This window comes from Balaenoptera acutorostrata, chromosome 8 (assembly GCF_949987535.1).
Source record: "Balaenoptera acutorostrata chromosome 8, mBalAcu1.1, whole genome shotgun sequence".
Taxonomy (NCBI): Eukaryota; Metazoa; Chordata; class Mammalia; order Artiodactyla; family Balaenopteridae; genus Balaenoptera; species Balaenoptera acutorostrata.
Genome location: NC_080071.1, coordinates 27,983,435 through 28,005,717, shown reverse-complemented (window position 1 = coordinate 28,005,717; position 22,283 = coordinate 27,983,435). Strand labels below are relative to the sequence as shown.

Genomic DNA, 22,283 nt, shown 5'->3' with positions numbered 1-22,283 from the left:
TTCATCTTCATCTTAGAATCAGAGGTAAAGATTGTAGAAGAATTCAGGTAAATCCAAGTTAATACAAGAAGAATACAGTAACTAGAATTGGGAGCACACAGGCTGATAGGAACTGCTGTTTGTTTCAAAGGAGAAAATAATCAAGGCACATACCAGCAATATAGAGTGTATGAAAATATTTTGCAATACAGAAGGAAAAACATACTATTCAACAGAATGAAAATAATCCTTTTTTTTCTTTTAAAAATATGCTCTAAGGAATAGAAGCAAGCATAAGAAATCATCTGTTTTGTAGTTTTGTAGTCCCAACAGAAAAAAACCTAGACTCTCAAGTAGAAGATGAAAATGAGATCATAAAATAGACAAATAAAAATAACTTTAAGACAAAAAAATAGTAAAAATTATAATATCCTTGGCGACCTTTTGATGGTAATAGAAGTAGTAAAATATATAGCATTATCTGTATGATATTATGGTGTAGTAAATAAACCATTCGTGTGAAGAAAAACTAGAGACCCAGTAGAACCAAAAATGGGACGGGTTAATGAAGGAAGACAAAACCAAGTTCCATTATATGGATAATTGGTGATCCTAAAAAAAGAGACCAGATTAAATATAAAAGACAAATTATTCAAAAATACATTAGAAATTTTCAAGTCCCTTAACCTGAGAAAGACCTTAGTCACAATGGAAAAGGCTCATCTTATACTAGATTAAAAAAAAGTAACAGATACACTTAGACATATTATAAAATTTTGTAAATTTAAAGTATTAAAGAGAAAAAGCATTATAAAACCTACAAGCAAAAGAGCGAAGAAAAAGCCTGTGGAAAGGTTATGCACACCTCTTGATAATATTAAACATGAGTAGGCAGTGGAGTTTCAGAGCTTAGGGGAAGTATAGATGGGGAGGTTGTGACACCAGAATTCTATACCTGTCTGCCATTCATATGGGAAATCTACACAATAATATCCTCAGCCATCCAAGAATTCTGAAATTTTACACAGATCGTTCCTGAGTATCTGCTGAAAATCGAAACTATGAAAATAAAATATTCAACAATGGGAAGATTTAGTACCAAAGGAATGGAATGAACTCTGAAATCGTTTCAACAGAGAATGAATTCCAAATTACTGTTGTTAGTGGGCTGCAAAACAGAACGCAAATATTATAAATCAGAAGTTATAACATGGACGTCTGTGGTTTATTCTTCAACTAGAGACGTATTTTGCTTTTATAAGAAAAATTTGAAATAGATTATAAAAATCTGATGATTTTAACATTAAATTCTAAATTAACTTGGATGAATTATCAGCATTCTTGCGTGGCAACTACCAGCTGTAGTTGAGGAGCAGCTGCCTCTTTAAGTCAGGCATATTCATTCAAGTATCCTCCACTCCCTATTTGCATGAATTTATGTTTCCTGACAAGTCTTTGTAATGATTTGAATGTTACCTTTCCTATAAATCATGAAGGATAAGATATAATGCAAAATACATAAAATTCAACCATTATAACTAGGTTAAAAGTCCTAAATTATATAAATAAACAAAAACTGAGAAGTAAGAATAGAGAAATGTGAGAAAGTAAATATGGTTATTTCCTTATCTTATACAGTGAGACTATAGTAGATACAGTTTTATTTTTGATGTAGAGAGTACATGCTTCTTCAAAATAAGAACCGAAGTTTGATCAGGTTCTAAAAATAGATATACTTTATCTAAAATACTAGAGGGAAAAAAGAAATTAAAGTTTATTCAGAAAGGATGGGACACATAGTAAATCATAAGGGGAATATAAAAATCAAAAAAAGTAATGATAAAGGCCAATCCAACAATAAAGCCAATTTATAAAAATGAATTTAATTGGGTAAAAATTGTCTGTCAAGATGTAGAGACTTTAAAATTAAATTAAAAATAAGTTAAATTCCACAAGAGATATACCTAAACTAAAACAAAATGAAAGTTTGAAAGTAAAAAAAAGGAAAAAGTTATACCAGGAAATCAAAATCATAATTGGCATATGGCTCAGAACTTTGAATGGTAGATAACAATGAATTGCAGATAACAATAAAAATTACTAATAAATTTGATCCTGTAAAATTTGATGCTGACTTTTTTTACCTTTAATCAAAATGTCACCACTAAAATTAAAGCTCCACAAGAGGGCTTCCCTGGTGGCGCAGTGGTTGAGAATCTGCCTGCTAATGCAGGGGACACGGGTTCGAGCCCTGGTCTGGGAAGATCCCACATGCCACGGAGCAGCTGGGCCCGTGAGCCACAATTGCTGAGCCTGCGCGTCTGGAGCCTGTGCCCCGCAACGGGAGGGGCCGCGATGGAGAAAGGCCCGCGCACCGCGATGAAGAGCGGTCCCCGCACCGCGATGAAGAGCGGTCCCCGCACCGCGATGAAGAGTGGCCCCCGCTTGCCGCAACTGGAGAAAGCCCTCGCACGAACCGAAGACCCAATACAGACAAAAATAAATAAATAAATAAATTAAAAAGAAAATCCTTAAAAAAAAAAAAAAAAAGCTCCACAAGAGACTTGGCTTTATATATAATATATTTATAAATTATGTTAGTATTAATATTTTATATTCATATATTTATAAATATATTTTAATTTATATATTTGTAAAAATATTTTATATAATCTTACTATCATTAATAAAACATATTTGCATGAATTTATACACATATATATTCTTATTTAAGAATTTCTATTCTTAAAGATAATTTCAACAAAACAATATGAAAAAATTTTTTCAGTAAAAAATATACAGAGGACTCATGACAGTTATCAAACAAAAATACATAGTGCAACTATAGGTATTTTAAAAGTTTTTTATGGTGATCATGGAAATTACATCAAAGTAAAATGATCCTATTTTTCTTCTAATACATTGGCAATGATATTTTTTAAAATGTCCTAGCTTTAGTGAAGGCCTGACTATATATTTATAGTCTTTGGTTTATGCATCGGTTCAACATCTCAACAATTTGAACGTATGAATCGATACTTAAATATGGTCATATATTTTGACACAGAAATTCCATTTCTAATGTAATACTTTAAAAAGACTTGCATATAGCAAAAAAAAATTAATAGTATTATTCCAGGTGGCAAAAGTAGCTATAAATATGTATTTCGGTATGATAGCAATTAAAATTGTATATTTACTCTGGATATCACATTTCTTTAACCACAGGAATAACTTTATTTCAACCCTATTCTATTACACTCAAGAAATCTCATCATCTGAGGAGATCATTTAAAAAATAGATTTTCAATTCTCACAATGATATATGAAATAGGTATCATTATACCCATTTAAAAAATAATAAAACAAGCATAGAAATGTTGGTAACTTGCTCAACGTCACAGAGCTAGTATATTCTCATCCATTGTTGAGCTGAGCAGTTATTAGGACCATAAATTTAAACAGACCAACAAATTAAAAAGGAGCAAGGGAAAAAGAGAAGAAGGAAGAAAGGAGGGAACTAACGAAGGAAGGATGGAAAGAAGGAAGGAAGCAAGGGAGGAAGGAAGGCTTATAGTAGTTTCATCTATGAAATTTAATTATGGGGTTTTTGTTGTTGTATCTTCTTGTTTTCTATGTTTTCAAAATTGAGCATGTATTATTTAATAATTAGAAAAATGAATGCCCTTAAATAAATCTAGCTTTAAAGTTGAATTCTCGATTAGTAATTATTCTGATATAAATACAGCCACATATAATCACAGTTATGTGTTATTCTCATTTCTAATCAATAAAAGTTTTTTGTGTTTTCCTTAATCAGCTCCAAATATTGAGTTCTTAAAAAGTTAATGAAAGAGTGTATAGAATACTGCTATTTCAAACTATTTGTTGTTTCAACATTTGCAACCCATGTTGATTTTTAACTCTACGCCTTTACCTATGCTTATAAATAATGGTGATTAGTATGAAAAGCAATAGCCAAGAGAGAAGCCCTGTTCTTTATGTAGTAAAGAGAAACAAACAACTAATTTAAAAATACTGTTATGTCTAAATTATTGCCAGGTGTAATAAATTAGCAATAATACAGAAACCTCAAAGTTAAGGGTTTTATTCATTTTAGTCATTGGACCTAGATAATGGTGAATTAAATCATAAAACACAAAAGCTATTGATTTCGATGGCATCTGCATTTGCCATGGGAGAAGTTTGCTAATCCTGCTTTACTAAGATATTTTATTTTATCAAAAATAAACCTTTCTCTTTTCAGGTCTGAAGTCTTTTGTAGGGATCCTGATGCATTGTTTGAAGAAACTCACTGGGGTCATTATCCTAACTCTCTTCTTTCTGAGCATATTTTCTCTAATTGGGATGGGGCTCTTCATGGGCAACCTGAAGCATAAATGTTTGCGATGGCCCCAAGAAAATGAAACTGAAACGCTGCACAACAGAACTGAAAACCCATATTATATTCGAGGTAAGAATCCCTTGCATCTATATCAAAAAAATTAAAACTTTTCTTACTGGCAAAACATTCTTCACAGAAATGTTGAACATTCATATTCAGAACAAATTCGACTTCAGAACAACCTTCATGTAAATGCCATAACTATGCTCAAGTACTAATTTGGATCAGTTTCCTTTATCAGGATAATAAAGTTCCAAGTCTTCAGACAGTTTAATCAGGGAGGCCTAAGTTTGGAATTGCTAAAAGTTGCAAATTTTATCTTTTCAAAAATAAATAAATATGACCAAAGTCTTAATTGCAATTTTATCAGAGTACAATCCTCATGATACTACCTTTCTTCGATAAAGTTGTTTAAAATTTAAATATAAGTGTACACATTAGAAACTTTGGGATGATCATATAAATCAAAAAATGACCTACAATATAGAAATTCTTACTATTGTTATATTTCAATTGCTGCTGCTCATTTTAAATGATTTGAGTTATACTTTGATGAATAATGAAAATATTTTAGGCTAACAGAAATAATGTCAAACAAGTATTGCTTAGCCCTTATACATAAGTAATTCACATGCCTGATCACATATCTTCACCATAATCCTGCAGAGAAGATATGAATAACCCCTGTTACCAACAGGGAAACAGAAGTAAAGAGAAATTCTGTGAATGTTCTAGCATGCTATAACCACTCGGTGGCAAAACTAGGATTCTAGCCAAGCTCCATCTGGCTTTAAAACCCATTCCCTTTTCACCAGGCCATACTCTCTTATTAGATTTTTCCCTCATATTAAAATCATCAGCTCCTTTCTGACAGTATTTAGAAAAAACCAAAAGCATATTGTTCAACTAATAAAAATAAAATATTGATAAACTTTAAGTAGTCCTTCTACCTTAATTTTATTTATATTTTGGATTTAATAAGTTCTAAAACAAATCTTAATAAATTTTACTCTTTGGTTTACCCCATAATATGATTATGATGCAAGTAATGCAAAATTATTAGTATATATGTGAAATGTTTCCTTATTATGTAGGTCTATTTCATGGTCTTAATTCTAGTGATAAGAGCAATAGGAGATGGATGTTAAATCTTAGATTCCAATTGAAATCCCCTTTAGTTTCTTTGGTGTTGTAATAAAAATATGCTAATTACTAAAAAATAAACAAATTTTGCTACTTCACTGGTTATTGCTAAGAAAACAGAGTCCAAGTTCTTTTTTTTGTTAAAATGTGTATATTATAATAAAATCATTTTAAAGATTATCACTTTAATATTTGTCCAATTCTAGTCATTCCATTTTCTCAAATAACATGTTAGGAATTACTGGAAATATATTTGCAAAATATTATTTAACCTAATTTCCATGTCATAGTCCTTGTATTTAGAAGAGCACTTGGGACTGCCCAGTTCTAATGTCAAATTTCATTTGGTTTTTGACTGTCACTCAAAAGTTTTGATTAATGGTTCCTAACTACGATTTTTAAATTCTTCTAAAATTATTTTAGGTGACAAATTAAAGTGACATTTTCTGAGATTGGTGTAATTCAATTTTGTATACACACACACACACACACACACACACACACACACACACTCGCCAGGACTGATCTCATGGGTTTGATTTTTGTGATTTGAATTCAGAACCTAAAAAGCAATGCTACTAAGCATGTATGTTCCCAACCCTGGTAACTGATATCTATAAATACACAATTTACATTTTGATTGATAGCAGATAAAAATACCTGTATGAATTCTATGGGCTATGACTCAGATTAGCTCAGATTATGATTGAAACTAGGTGATATCAGGACAAGTAATTAGGCGGCACTGGACACTCATTGTAGAAAAATAAGCTGTGAAGTGGGAATAGAATGGAAATTAAACCCAGAGACAGAAAACTCTGGTCTTCTGTTCAGGAAGATCATCAGGAATAAACCCTGGAAGGACTAATCCTCAATTTTCAAATAGATTAGTCTTGGGAATTTTTCTTTCAGGGTCTGGTCATACCTGGCTGGAGAAGGTGGATTGCCAGAGGTCTTTTGGCCTGTACACTGGATGCTAGGACAGCCTCCTAGATTTAAAAAAAAAGGGGGAGAGGCAGGCTCTATGCTCCTTCCTTCTCACTGTACAGAAGGATGCTGTACAGATTTAATTGGGTTTCAGATATGCTGTTCACTCAAGATTAGATATGGAATATCATTTCTTTCTTATTTTTCAGAAACAGAAAACTTTTATTATTTGGAAGGAGAAAGATATGCTCTTCTTTGTGGCAACAGAACAGATGCTGGGTAAGTGATATTAATGTTTTCTTCTATTGTAACCAAAAGTGAGGTCTGGCAGTTCAACGCTCAAAAGCCGGTAAAGAGGCCAGGTTGGTGGAAAGGAAAGTTTGCTTTATTTTGGGTGCCGGCAACCGGGAGCAGGGGGGTGGGTGGGGAGAGGGCAGAAGCCTGTGTCCAAAGGCCGACTCTGACCCCACCGCCCTGACAATCAGGGGGCAAGAGCTTTTATAGACAGAGGGAGGGGGCTACAGGCAGAAACAGCGCAGTCAGCTCTGACAGTCATCTTGATATTGGTCATCGGTGGTCTGACCAGCATCATCTCGATTGTTTTAAGTACGGTTAATCTTCAGTTCCAGGGTCGGTTTGTTCCCATTTCCTTGAGGCCAATTCTCGGAATTATGGCAGCTTATGTCAGGGCTACAGTCTGGTCTTCATATACAATGGAATATTACTCAGCCATAAAAAGAAACGAAATTGAGTTATTTGTAGTGAGGTGGATGGACCTAGAGTCTGTCATACGGAGTCAAGTAAGTCAGAAAGAGAAAAACAAATACCACATGCTAACACATATATATGGAATCTAAAAAAAAAAAAAAAAAGGTCGTGAAGAACCTAGGGGCAAGATGGGAATAAAGACGCAGACCTACTAGAGAATGGACTTGAGGATACGGGGAAGGGGAAGGGGAAGCTGTGACAAAGTGAGAGAGTGGCATGGACATATATACACTACCAAATGTAAAATAGATAGCTAGTGGGAAGCAGCCGCATAGCACAGGGAGATCAGCTCGGTGCTTTGTGACCACCTAGAGGGGTGGGATAGGGAGGGTGGGAGGGAGGGAAACACAAGAGGGAAGAGATATGGGAACATATGTATATATGTATATGAATAACTGATTCACTTTGTTATAAAGCAGAAACTAACACACAATTGTAAAGCAATTTACTCCAATAAAGATGTTAAAAAAAAAGTTAATGAAAGAATGTATAGAATACTGCTATTCCAAACTATTTCTTGTTTCAACAACATTTGCAACCCATGTTGATTTTTAACTCTACGCCTTTACCTGTGCTTATAAATAATGGTGATTAGTATGAACAGCAATAGCCAAGAGAGAAGGCCTGTTCTTTATGTAGTAAAGAGAAACAAACAAATAACTAATTTAAAAATACTAAATTATGTCTAAATTATTGCCAGGTGTAATAAATTAGCAATAATACAGAAACCTCAAAGTTAAGGGTTTTATTCATTTTAGTCATTGGACCTAGATAATGGTGAATTAAATTATAAAACACAAAGCTATTGATTTCAATGGCATCTGCATTTGCCATGGGAGAAGTTTGCTAATCCTGCTTTACTAAGATACTTTATTTTATCGAAAACAAACCTTCCACCTGGTGGGGATTTCAGTATCTATAGACAGCTCACAAGATATGGCTCAGAATATTATCTGTAGCCCTTGAGAAGGAACTAAAGGTCCTTGACTATGTTTAATGACTAAACTATTATTATTTGGTCTCCTTTGACTGTTTTCCTCTGTTTCTACTTTTTCTCACTTCTCTGATTAAACTTATTCTTTGGTTAAAGTTTTTCCACAGACAAAAGGCAGGCTGAGGACATGGGAGAGCAAGGACCATAGCGTCCTGCTCCATTTCAGTATCCCTGATCAATAGTATTTATTTAATGATTATTGCTTTTATTAATGGTTCCCATTTGATTACATAATCTCATTTTACCATCAAAACCATGCTGAGAAGTGTAAAATATGGAATACTATTAATCTGATTTTACAGTAAAAAGTATAATGGATAGACTAGCTAAATTATTTATTCAGGTCAAGAAGTTAGTAAATGGAAGAGCTGGGACTTAAATAAGAATCTGATTTTCTGTTTTCAGTGTGCCCCAGAGCTAATAGGACTTATCAAGAAAGACAATATAATCTGTTCTTCAGCCAGAAGATTTTGAAGAAAAAAAAATTAAAGATATGGTGTTATTTCACTTATTTTATGGCTTGTATGTCTTTAATGAATATAATTTACATTAATAACAAGCTGATTGCTCTTAAAAACAGTACTTATAAATAATTCTTCAGTGAGATGACAAAACTCTCAAGTTTTATTGTCCTATAATTTCAGATAAAGAGATAAGAAGGTAGAAATAGAGTGCTTCTCAGCAGTACTACGACTCAGTTCCTTATGTTACTTCCCTAAGCCGGGATGACTTGACATCCATGTGTAAACTCAGCTCTTTCTTAGAAGCTCTGGGCACAGACTGACAAGAAAGCACATGGGAGAGGGGAACATGAGTTATGCAGTTTAGTTGTATTAAGGTGATTTAGACATATTGTTGCTTACTCAACTCTTTTGCCACCCTACTGCTGGGCTTCCTTTCTGTTTTCAAGTCCAGATTGTGATTTCATCTCATCGTGTCTGCCCCATCCCACTCGAGCTAACCCTTTCAATGGACATTCCAAATTAAATTTGACCTGAAATGCATGTTGAAGATATCTGGTCATGGATAGACAGAATCACAATGATATAGTATGTCAAGGCCAGAAGAGAAAGTCATACAGCGTTTCACCTGCAACCATCATACTTTGCTGCATGGTAAACTATGCCAAAAGTTGGTGCTTTAAGACAAGAACAAAAATTCATTTGTTCAGATTCTGTAGGTCAGCAATTTAACAAGCCTCAACATACAAGTACTTTTTAAACCTCTGTTTGCATCATAATTGTTAACCATTAACAAGTATGCAAAACAAGTCACATGGCCAAAGTTCCAATAATGTAGGAGGAACTACAGAAAGGTGTGGATGGAGGAAGCATGATTTATTGGGCCACTACTGTCATAATGGACCACAACACCCAAGCCCCAGTAGGTAAAAGTATGAAGACTCCATGAAAGGAAATGAAATAAATATTTAATTTAAAAATTTATTTAATTTAAAAATTAAACCCTAAACTACTACAGTTTTATTTTTATCAGTGTTATTTTCCATCAGTTATACTTTCACTTTGATACTGGGTTGTAAAGAAATCTTTAACAAAAGGCTTGGCAAAAACCATTTGTGAGGCCCTGTTGTCTTTTCATTTAATTAACACTGTTCACTTATATCAACTTAAAGTCTAACTCATATTCAGCTTTTTCCACTGGGAATTGTTTGGGAGAAGACTACTCCCTGTGGAAGAGGGAGCCCTTTATTATTCATGGGCAGATGTTCTATATTTATGATTTGACCATAATCTGAAAGTCACCTAAGAGTAAGCAGTTTTTCTTTTCTGTGTCTTAATTAGTCAGTGTCCTGAAGGATATGTGTGTGTAAAAGCTGGTGTAAATCCTGATTATGGCTACACAAACTTTGACAGTTTTGGCTGGACCTTATTAGCCCTATTTCGGTTAATGATGCAGGATTACCCTGAAGCACTTTATCACCAGGTAAGAACACAGAGAATCTGCACTGCACGGAAAAATGGTGCTACGCTCCTCCTTTCTGAAATAATGATCAAATATAATACACTGTATTAAATTTTTATGTGAAGAAGAATTTGAGGACAGAAGAAAAGAGGACGAGAATTACCTAATGTCAAACTGTATGTTAAAACTGAGCCCAAGTCTGTGTTCTTATGTATGGTATTGATATCTTATTTAATCTTTGAAACAATCCTACAAGGATATAAATATGTATATGTACTTTTTTATGAAGACCCTAAGATCAGAGCATTTAGGTAATCTCTCCAAAGTTAAAACACATGTATCTGCCAGAGATCACTATACTGCTCTGTGGTCTCAGACATTTGACATTAGCTAAGCAAAGAGCATTTCTAAGTACTAATTCTTTAGACAAAAAAATTGAACCTATGAGATTACCATGTATTAAGAAATTATTTGTTGAATGCCCACAATGTACTCTTTCTCTTTAATTCTCTATTTCTTCTCATTCTCCTTTAATGTTCAATCAGGCTCCAGTTGTAATAGCAGAAAGCCTGCTGTTATGAGACTTGAAATCAAAATGCTGAGAGTCCTCCTTTATAACTGATGATTTGTGTGCCATAGTGTCTCAGAAGGATATAATACGTGCTCACTAAAATAGAGATTCAATTTTCCTTTTATTTTTTTAAATTTTTATTTATTTATTTATTTATTTTTTATTTATTTATGGCTGTGTTGGGTCTTCGTTTCTGTGCGAGGGCTTTCTCTAGTTGCGGCAAGTGGGGGCTACTCTTCATCGCGGTGCGCGGGCCTCTCACTATCGCGGCCTCTCTTGTTGCAGAGCACAGGCTCCAGACGCGCAGGCTCAGTAGTTGTGGCTCACGGGCCTAGTTGCTCCGCGGCATGTGGGATCTTCCCAGACCAGGGCTCGAACCCGTGTGCCCTGCATTGGCAGGCAGATTCTCAACCACTGCGCCACCAGGGAAGCCCTCAATTTTCCTTTTAAGAAAAGTTCCAGCACAGTGGAATACGCAGTGTCATTTCAGCAGCATAGTTAATATCGAAAGATATTAGATAAAATAAATAAATTACTTTAAATTCCAGAAGTATTTACAGTTGAAGAAGAACACTCTTTTTAAACACACACACACCATACTTTTTTTTTTTTTACACCATACTTTTTATGATTGAATAAATTATGGTGTGTGTGTATGTGTGTTTACAGGCCATTAATAATGATAAGGGTAATATAATATACTTTTGGCACAAAGGTTCATAATATATTATTAAATTAAAATCAAGTAAACCAAACATGCTTATAGTATAATTATGTTTCTGGTAGAAGTACATAAAAATATTACAAGTGATTTTTTCTTTATGCAAACTATATTTTTCTAATTTTGTAAGAGTAGTTATATTGTTATTTCCCAAAATTTTGACAAGCATCAATGCCTCCTCCACAACACTATAAACTTCTTATTTCTAAAATAATCTCATCATGTTATTCTCCTTCTAACAATCCTTCAGTGATTTCCAAATTTCTATGGGATGAAGTTCAAAGTCCATATGCATTGTCCATAGTGCCCTTTAAAATCTAGTCTCTGCATTTGTTGCCAGATTAATTTCCCAACAATATCCCAATATATACTCTCTGCTTTATTTGAGTCAGAAAGACTTGCTGTTTCCTAAATGACCTTTTCCCATAATTTCTTGTTTCAGTGTGTGCAAATTCAAGTTTCTTCCATCTTCAGTCTCATGCCTCAGATTTATGCCTCCAAGCTATATTTCTTGTTTGAGCTTTTCCCCAACCTCTTCTTTTAGAGCTGGACATATTCTACATCAGAATTCCATGGTACCCTGTAATTGCCTCAGGTAGTGGTTATTTTAATTGCTTGTTCAGCATTTCCTCCCACTAGGAGATACACTACCTAAGAAGAAGTAATTTGTCTTATTTTAATTTTTGTATTCTCAGCATCTAACACATAGAAATGCTTGATGAAATTTTAATAAACAAAAATATAAGTGAATATTTATGGGTTATGTTACTTTATATAATAGTGAATGTCTTGCCTTTTTTTTACAGCTTTCAAAGTACGTTAGCTAATTTTCTTGGTAACATTGGTCTAAAGGAAATCCTCTCATACAACCAGTGAAATGAGAAATCAGTCTGGGAGTGCCCTGGTGCTGGAGTCTTACAGGACCTTCATCATTATTGTACACTAAATTTTTATTGACTAGTGTAGATAAGGTTTGCTTTGATTTGGACTGGATTTTTACTCTGAGCATTGCCCTACGGAATTAAACTGACTATGGCTAGGGAAATTTGGCAATTATTCCCAAAGAGTACAGCTCATGTTTTAGAGAATATCATTCCCCGTTAATTCAACAAATATTTATTTGACCCAAGTACTCTTTGATACAGCATCAGTACGGAAATGAACAAAGCAGATTGTCAATCCTCATGGAATGGAGTTATGTTTAGCAATGGTTAACGTTTACTGCATACTTGTCATGAGCTAAGATCTTCTCATACATTGTTTCATTTGATTTTCACAACAAATCTATGACAAAGGGGTATAATTAGCCCCTATTTCCTGCTAAAATATAATAGAACTAGAATTTGTATACTTTTCCATTCTAATAAGATTGTATACTTTTATTCTCCATCAGCTTCATATAGGGGAAAGAGCAAAAGTTTTGAATTCAGGCATTCCCCCACAGTTGTGAGATCTTTGTCTATCTAATTTTCATCTCTTTTCTATGGTAAATACCACATGAATGTTTTGCCCAGAATTAATAAAATAATAACCATAAAGTATTTATTAATGTACATGTCCTGCAGTGTACTCCATGATATCTATTACTAACTCCTGAATATACTGTAAATGACAGCCATTTAGTAGGAAAAATATTTAACCACATCCTAAATAGCTGACTCACTGGGATAATCGAGTTTATTAAAAATACCTTTAAAGAAAAACATACTATAGATTAATAAGAAATTATTTCTGACTAAATGTTAGAAGTTCGTATTAATTTGTAAACATTCTTAACTCTGTTATATCAACACAGTATTTTCTGTAAATACCTGTCTATTGGTTCAAATGAATACTTAAAAATTAAAACTATTCCCATTTGTTTTCTTGAAATTTGTTCATGTACTTTTAATTAATGAAGATAAATCAGTGGACTATATTTTGGATTTGTAATATCTACTTATAAATTTAAAATTTTTCTGATATATCTTAGGTAATTATTATGAAATAAAAGCTAGTCAATGCGCAGTTTGGAAATCTACAGTTTTGTATTTTTCTATCCACAAAGGACTTCATATAAGTGAATGATATGACTTTCCTTTGTGATTTGTCTAGAGGTTCATCAACAAAGCAGGTATTCTGACAGATATAGACATATTCCTGTTCCTCACCCCTTTGAATAGACCTGATTTTGTACCTCGTTGCGATGTTTCCATAAAGTAAAGTTCAGAGGAAAGTAATCTCCAAACAGTCATTCTTTGACTTTATTACACTTCGTGTAGTTACAGATTCTACTGCAAAGTAAATAATCTTTCATATTCAGACTGTCCAGCTTTCTTTAGTGAAAGATGACAGTTTTTTCCTTTCAACATGTTTACTCTGTTAATGAAGACATAAAAGTCAGGTGTTCAGCCTGAATTAATTAAATTACTAAGTTCTTCCCTGGTTTTGTACCATATATTTTGTACCTTACATATATGTCTAAATTGAAGAGCTTTCATTTACTTCTCCAGGTAGAGCCAGTACTTAAACTGTCTTGTGATTACATTCCACTTATAACTAAATTATTTTCATAACAAAATTTCATTTTTCATTTTAAAATAACAGATTGCAGGAAGACAAATAACGTTTCCTCTCTGTCTTGTTTTCCACCTCTCCTTAGATCCTTTATGCTTCTGGGAAGGTCTACATGATATTTTTTGTTGTGATAAGTTTTTGGTTTGCCTTTTATATGGCAAGTTTGTTCTTAGGCATACTTGCTATCTCCTGTGAAGAAGAAAAGCAGAGAGCTGCTGAAAGTGCTAAGAAGATTGAGCCGGAACTTCAGCAGGCTTTAACGGAACTTCAAGAAGGAAATAAAGCAGCAGAGGTATAGATTTTTTAAATGCTTTTTTGGAGTCAGAGTTTATCTTCTTGGAGCATATTGTCTTCTAATAGATGCTCAATATCTGTGTGTGGTACATAAGATCATAAGTGATTTTGATAGGAGGGCTCATTTTTGCTACATAACATTCTTTCCCGAGTGTGGTGTGGTAAGAGTGACCAACATGTTTACGATTTTGCTTTTGCTCCAAAATGCATATTACTACTGCTGATAAACTATGGATATATTATATATTTTTTTGAACTTGACTTCTCTTAATGCAGGTATAATTTATTAATTTAAACTTGCTTCAGATAGCACATAAGAATTAGCTTTGGAAAATTTCGGTGTTCAACTCAAAAGTGACAGTGCCTTCCATAATTTACAAATCAGCAAGTACTAAAAGCATGGATCGAAGTATAGTACTGAAGTTGTAAAAACAGGAAAAAATTTTACTTTATTGACTTTCTTACTCGTTCAAGAGGAAATGCACTGTGCATCCTGACCTAAGGAGTTATTTTACCTGTGGAATAATTAAATCCATGATCAGTAAAACTTAATACAGTTTTACTCTAATTTTCAATGACCTTAGTGTTGTGTTTGAATATATTTTCAGATGTTTAGCCTCATAGCAAAAGATTTGGCCCATGAATCTAAAAGTATTGACAGAAGTAACATTAAAGAAGTTGTAGAAAATTATCTTTAAAAATCTAAATTGTGCCATAAGTGTGCAGAAAAGAAGAACAGGACCTAGAAAAGCAACCAGAAGTAACTTTCTTATATTCCACAGGTCCTAGCTATCTCACACCTCCTCTTAGGTTTAGAGAGGGATAGGTTTAGCTCAGTGTCCTAATACCCCTACCCAGAAGCTGTCAAGGTGTGCAGTGGGCAGAAGCCAAAGCAGCCTAAGGGGGACGGAACCCATGCCTCTTCTGAGGTGTTGCTCCCTTCCTCTGTGTTGGGAGGAGCCCCCCTGCCAAGGAGCTTGTTCTTTGGAGGGTGCTTGGCCCAAAGTGATCACAAGCAAGTCCAGTGCTCCCACCCCACTGGCCTAGTTACAGGACCCTCACTTGTGGGAGGGGAACCATGCCCTGCCCTCTTTTCCGTCCTTCTGGAATATTTATTTTTGCACTCTTAACACTTGCTAATAAAGATTGTCTACACGGGAAAAATACTCGAACTATATTTTCTAGTAGATGTAAAAAGGACAGATTGAGGGAGCAAACAAAAGATAGAAAGGAGCTATATCCAGGATCCTCTCATATAAAAAAGATAAAAAGAGCTGAGGAAAAGTAAAGGGCAAAAGATTCACTCTGGCACGCGTAGTATGGCTGGCTAAGAAGTTCATTAATACCGAAGGCCCCTGCTGGGCCAAAAAGGGGAAAATGTTAACTTCCCTTTTATATAACCCTTTCATTAAGTTGTCATCAGTAGAGAAGCTCTAGAAAAGTCATTCCACTAAAAAGTGGGGCCTGAATGATATGATATAGGATCATACCAAATGACAAGTTATTGATAGATATGTGTATCTATGAGGTTTCAATGCATGCAATTGAAAAATGAAGCAATTATAGACCGTATGAAGAAAACATGTATAAAAAGAAGCTATCAAATATAGCCATCATATCACCCATGAGGAAGTCACAGAAAAACAAATTACAAAAGCTTTCTGTCTCTAGAAATGAGTCTGAGGTCCTTCATATTGAATGATTGTAGTCTGAATGATATGTTGAATGTGTAATTTGTTTTCAAGTGGCATTTCAAATGTCAAGAGCTACACACAAATGCATTCAAGAGCACAATACTTCTCTTATTCCAGATGAGATGCCCTATTAGCTCTGCTTATGAAGAACTTAGATTATTTCCTAATTTCCCAATATCTCCATTCATTTGGCTATTTGGATCACATAAAGCCTTTCTGGTTTTAATTAAAATCTTTCAATTATAAAAGATTTCTGTTCCTGGAAGAGTACTAGAACATTTTGTCATGCAAAAGTTTTCTGGGAAAATGAGATTAAAAGTTATTTTCACAAGATGTATTTTCTTTTCCTTTTTTATTTATACATAAGAAAACACTGGACAGTGAAGAATTTAAAATGGAACATTTTAATTAAATGTGCTCTAGGTCACCTCTAGGTGACCAACCTGATTTAACCCTAGACAGATTCTAATTCCAATGTTGGAATTACTGGGAAATTACATATGTATTTCATATTCTCACATTATAAGAAAACAGTACATCATATTGGCTAAAATCAGAGTTTTGCAGTCAGATAAATATAGATTTAAGTCCATTTTAGCCACTTAATAGATGTATGATATTTGCCAAGTCTGTTAACCTTTCTAAACTTCAGCTTCTTCATCTGTAAGGTGTGTATTATAATATCTGTGTCATAGGTTGTTGTGAGATTCAAATTAAATAAACGTTTATAAAGCACTTAGCACTGCTTAGAATATACTAAGCAACTGAAAAAATGGTAATGTCTAATTATAGGAAAGACAAGAACACAACTGCAAGAAGGCACTGCCGTCCATATGGAGAATACTTGTCAATATAAAATTCTTTAAGTCTTTGACTATGTCTCCCTTTTAGGGATAATTAAAGTAATAATGATGATAATAATAGTATATAATGTTTATTGAGTGTCAACTATGTGCCAGACACATAATTAGTGTCTTCACAAATTCTCAAATTTAATCTTTATTGAGAAGTTCCAGTTACAAAGTTTGATCTATATTTATTGGTAATTGATTTCTCAACACTGAGAAAGAGAACCCATTTTTCATCACTTTACCATCATTGTTCTGGAGAATCAACACTGAAACAATATTATTTCATCAGTTACACAGTTTGTAGGTGAAACTTTCCTATGAATTGTCAGTTATTGGCAAAACCTTAGAAAAGAATGATTTATACAACTGTAGGAACATAAATATTAAAAAAAAATTTGCCCATCTAAACTGACATCCTTATAGTTCACCTGTATAATTAAATATTATTGACAATATTCTGTATGTTAGGCATTGTATTAAGCATTGGAGATTTTAAAATTGATAAATACAAATACAGTATCTATCATCATGAAGCTAACGGTCTAATGGGGAGATAAACTATAAAATTACTATAAAAATAAATTGTAACTTTAGGACCACCAGACATTATGTTTCCTGATGTTAGGAAATAGGAAACATAAAACACCACAATATATTCTTGCCAAAATCCACGCTAAGTCTAATATGCCTCTAGATCTAACCATCTTTTTCCAGAGACTATAGGAAAGAGAAGAATGCATTAAATTAAACTAAAAACACATAATCTGCCAAATTAAGAATGTGGAAAGTTCTACAATATAAGTGATTCAGTGTCTTTAACAAATCACATAGACTAAATAAATTTAAAATCATGATAATCAGTAGAACTGCAAACCAAAAAAAATGCATATCATTTTGTATTTTGATTGGAACAAGTCAACTATAATAGAATGTTTCTGAGCAATGAAAGAAAATTGAGCATGGTCTGGGTCTTGGATAATATTAAGGAATTACTAATTTTGCTGATTGTGATAATGGTGTTGTGACTATCTTTTTAAAAAAGCTTATTCTGAAATTTTATGATATCTGAAATTTGATTTAAAATACTTCAGGAAAAAAGTAGGGTGAGTAATACATGAAAAATGGAAAGTATAACGTCATTAATGGTTGAAGCAACCTATTGGGTACCTGGTGAGTATTATTCTCCAATAAAAAAATTAAATGAAAATACGGGAAGTGTTAAAAAAGTGAGAAACATAGTGCTTTGAAAGCCTGTAATAAAGGATTTCTCTGAGTCAGAAAGGTTTTTATTGAGGACTTGGCACTTGAACTGAGATCTGAAGAATGAGTCCATTCTCTCTGGCAGGAGGGAACAGGATGAGTCAGAGGATTAAAAAGGCCAGTGGGGTTGCAGTAGAGAGAGGAAGTCTGGGTCCAAGACGAACACTTCAGGTGTTCATTGCTAAATGCCAGAAGTATGACTGGGTTCTTCCTTTTTCATATCTCCCCTCCAGAGAAAATTGAAACCAGCGGTGAAAAGAATCCTAGCCCCTTCTTCCAGTTTAATTTTAATGCTGGATTGTCTAAAATTCAGGCATATGTCCTTATTAGCTCTTAAACGTCCAAAAAGGAGATTTTTGAGTCATAATCCTTTCAATTTACATTGTAAACTAACTATATCCTTAGGAGTTGGCCAACGTATGGGCACTTATTGAGAAGTTCAATTGAGAGAAATATATTACTAGACTGATATGTGGTTTGTTCATTTTGTATCCTAAAACATATCCATAGTTCAAGCCAAATCACTAATGAGCACTGACTGTCTCAACAATAACGTTATTACTCTCCCCGCTCCACTGCTCCCCCCATCACAGATAATGAACTTTACTGGATTGCTCTTTGTTGTAAATTCATCAAACATTGTCACCGTCACTACCAGAAGCAGCTCTATGAGAAGTAATTCCTCGGTATTAAGAATATAGTGGAGGATATTGTTCACGATATGACAAAGTATCACCTTTATGAAGAAACACCTGGGAAATTCCTATCAGACTTTAATAACAGAAAAATTATAGTTCTGTTGGTTTTTAACTCTTGGAAATTTGGAATCATATAAATTATCACATATTTTATGTAGCCTTGTAAGTCAGCCAAGAAAATACTTTTTGGAATAAGCATTGGTTTAAATAAATAAATTAGCTTCACATCCTGAGCTTTTGCTTACTTTTTCAGTTAAAAAAAAAAAGTGAGGCAACAGAGATCTGTAGATAAAAAGAATCTGTCATTTTCCTGATGGAACTCAGTATGTAGTACAGTTGGTTTTTACCTCCTCTAGCTCTAGTATTTAAATTAGAAGGACTTGACTCCTACGGAGTGAGATGAATGTGATGATTCCCTTGATATCTACTCTGGGACTTCAGATAGACCTCAGCAGAACCTGCCAACCAGGGTGCTCTGGGTATGGGTTATCAGTGAGCCTCAACCATGAATCCCCTCAGTGTTAGGGCAGCAGCAGGCCCATGCCAGTTATCTCTATTCAAAAGCTGCCTCACCTATTAAAATTTATTTACTATTTATTTCACCTATTAGGCTCACCTATTTACCAAATTAACAAGCATACAAATATTATTATTCTCTGTGTGTGCCAAGTGTAAAAACTGTCGGGAGCTCTATGGTGCAATATCATCTACCCATTGCCAGTTTCTTACAGTTTAAATTCAAATACAAAATTTATACATGGTCACTAGAAACATCTGGGGCCATACTTGTGATAATCATGAATGTGTAGAACTTGTAACATCTGCATCGAAGCCGAGGAGTTTTGAGTGCCTTTCCACTGCAAGGGTTCTTTTTTTTTTTTTTTTTTTTTTTTATTTATTTATGGCTGTGTTGGGTCCCCGTTTCTGTGCGAGGGCTTTCTCCAGTTGCGGCAAGTGGGGGCCACTCTTCATCGCGGTGCGCGGGCCTCCCACCATCGCGGCCTCTCTTCTTGCGGAGCACAAGCTCCAGACGCGCAGGCTCAGCAATCGTGGCTCACGGGCCCAGCTGCTCCGCGGCATGTGGGATCTTCCCAGACCAGGGCTCGAACCCGCGTCCCCTGCATTGGCAGGCAGACTCCCAACCACTGCGCGACCAGGAAAGCCCTGCAAGGGTTCTTTTTAACTCTGTAGCCACATCAGCAAAACAGAGGATGTCTTAAAACCATTACTCAAGAGTCATGAGGGACGGAAAGATGTGATTCCTTTTGGGAATTATCAAATATGTTCGAACCAAAAATATCCTTTAAAATTCATTCTATTACCTGATATTCCATGGGACATATTTCATCATCTCAACACCAAATAGTTGATTTTATCAAGAGAGTTTACAAAGTCATAGTTAACATATCCCCAAGTAAAAAATGTAAGGTGTTAGAGAAATGTAAGGTGTTATTGTTCAGTAGCATGTTTGCCAACTGGATATTCCACAATAATTCTAAACTGTACACTGAATTCTTTGTCAAATATGGGTAATACCACTATCATTCTCTGGTTTTCTCCTTTTATAGTTGACCTCATAATATAAAGTGATTTTGTTGAGTTGCAAGTAATAGGCATTCATTTTGCAAATAATCCTAAGTCAGTTTAATAATACCTATAGTGTAAAGAGTGCCAAATTATGGAACACAGAAAGGCTTTTGGAAGTAAGAATCAGCATTTTAAAGAAGGCTATAAGCCTTCTTATAGTTATAGTCTTAGATCTACAAAGGGGAGAAGCCAGTATTAGACTCATCAAATTTCTTTTTAGACCAAGACTACAGAAATAGAAATGAAGAAAAGATCATCAACTTCTATGATTACTTCTTTGGATATGTTGGATGATACTACTATCAGACATAAAGAAGGTAAAGTAAAAAATATTTAGACACTATGGAAGGTACCATTCATATGATTCACTTTTTAAATAATTAATTAATTAACTTATTTATTTATTGGCTGTGTTGGTTCTTTGTTGCTGCCCGCGGGCTTTCTCTAGTTGCAGCGAGTGGGGGCTACTCTTCGTTGTGGTGTGTGAGCTTCTCATTGTGGTGGCTTCTCTTTGTTGTGGAGCATGGGCCCTAGGTGCGTGGGCTTCAGTAGTTGTGGCACGCGGGCTCAGTAGTTGTGGCACACGGGCTCAGTAGTTGTGGCTCATGGGCTCTAGGTGCGCAGGCTTCAGTAGTTTTGGCACACGGGCTTAGTTGCTCCGCGGCATGTGGGATCTTCCCAGACCAGGGCTCAAACCCGTGTCCCTGCATTGGTAGGTGGATTCTTAACCACTGCGCCACCAGGGAAGTCCCCATATCTTTCACTTTTAAGGAAATCCTCCAATTTCTTCAGAATTTTAGATGATGATAACTAAAATTTAAGGAATAGCATGAGACTATTAGGATAAACAATACTTTAAAATTTCATTAAAAAAAAAAAATTTCATAAGCATAGTGTTTTAAACACTGGAAAAGGAACCAAAGAGTGCCAAGGAATTTTCTTTGTTTAACACTGAAAACAACATGAAGTATTACCTTGTAACTAAAAATACAGTTTGGTGTATATAACATTAACCTATTAAGGTCCTTTTTATACTTGTCTCTGCTTTTTAAATATATATAACTAGTAATCATAGACAATATGACATATAATCATATTATAATATGATACTATAATATATACTATTATATATTACATACTATAATATATAATATTATTATATTATATAGTATTATTATATTAATACTATTATATATTACATACTATAATATAATCATAGACAATAGACAATATTGAAAGACATTATTTTGTAAAGCATGTAAATCTAAAATTATAAATATCCTCTCAGTTATATTCCATATTTGTTTTTCTTGAGAGGTACTCCTATGTTTTGATTCTAATACATAATTTGTCTCATTTTCATTTGTCTAACTCGCAAGCATGAACAAAATAGAAGAAATTTACTTTACTCTGATTTTTATTAATACAAAATATTTCTATATGCTAATTCAAAATCAGAAGTCTAGTTTCAAACCTCCCTTTGCATGCAAAAGTCAAAAATTTCTACTAGTTAGAGCTTAAATAAACAATTAGCTAATGCATAACTTTTCTATTCTTTCATTTCAGAACTTAGAAAATCCAGGAAGAGATGCCCATTTTGTTGGTATAGATTTGCTAAAACTTTCTTGATCTGGAATTGTTCTCCCTGTTGGTTAAAGTTGAAAGAGTTTGTCCATATGATTATAATGGACCCATTTACCGATCTTTTCCTTACCATATGCATAATTCTAAACATACATTTTTTGGCCTTAGAACACTACCCAATGAGTTTAGAAACCAACAACATTCTCAACATTGAAAATCAGGTAAGAATCTCATTGTACATTATTTTCTTTTGCAATTTCAACTTTTCTTTAGTCATCATTATCCCCGTTATTTTATTTTATAACTCCAAAATGTTGCAAATGCTTTA

General features: G+C 34.1%; 1 protein-coding gene across 2 annotated transcripts in view; it reads left to right on the top strand.

Annotated features, from left to right (window-relative positions):
* Positions 1-22,283, top strand: part of SCN7A (sodium voltage-gated channel alpha subunit 7) — a 77,993-nt gene that overhangs the window by 19,343 nt on the left and 36,367 nt on the right. For both annotated transcript variants that reach the window (XM_057551916.1, XM_007183217.2), the window contains exons 7-12: positions 4,247-4,453; positions 6,664-6,733; positions 10,019-10,160; positions 14,073-14,279; positions 20,592-20,688; positions 21,938-22,176. In XM_057551916.1, the coding sequence (XP_057407899.1) occupies positions 4,247-4,453; positions 6,664-6,733; positions 10,019-10,160; positions 14,073-14,279; positions 20,592-20,688; positions 21,938-22,176 (962 nt within the window). The remainder of the gene's footprint in view (positions 1-4,246; positions 4,454-6,663; positions 6,734-10,018; positions 10,161-14,072; positions 14,280-20,591; positions 20,689-21,937; positions 22,177-22,283) is intronic.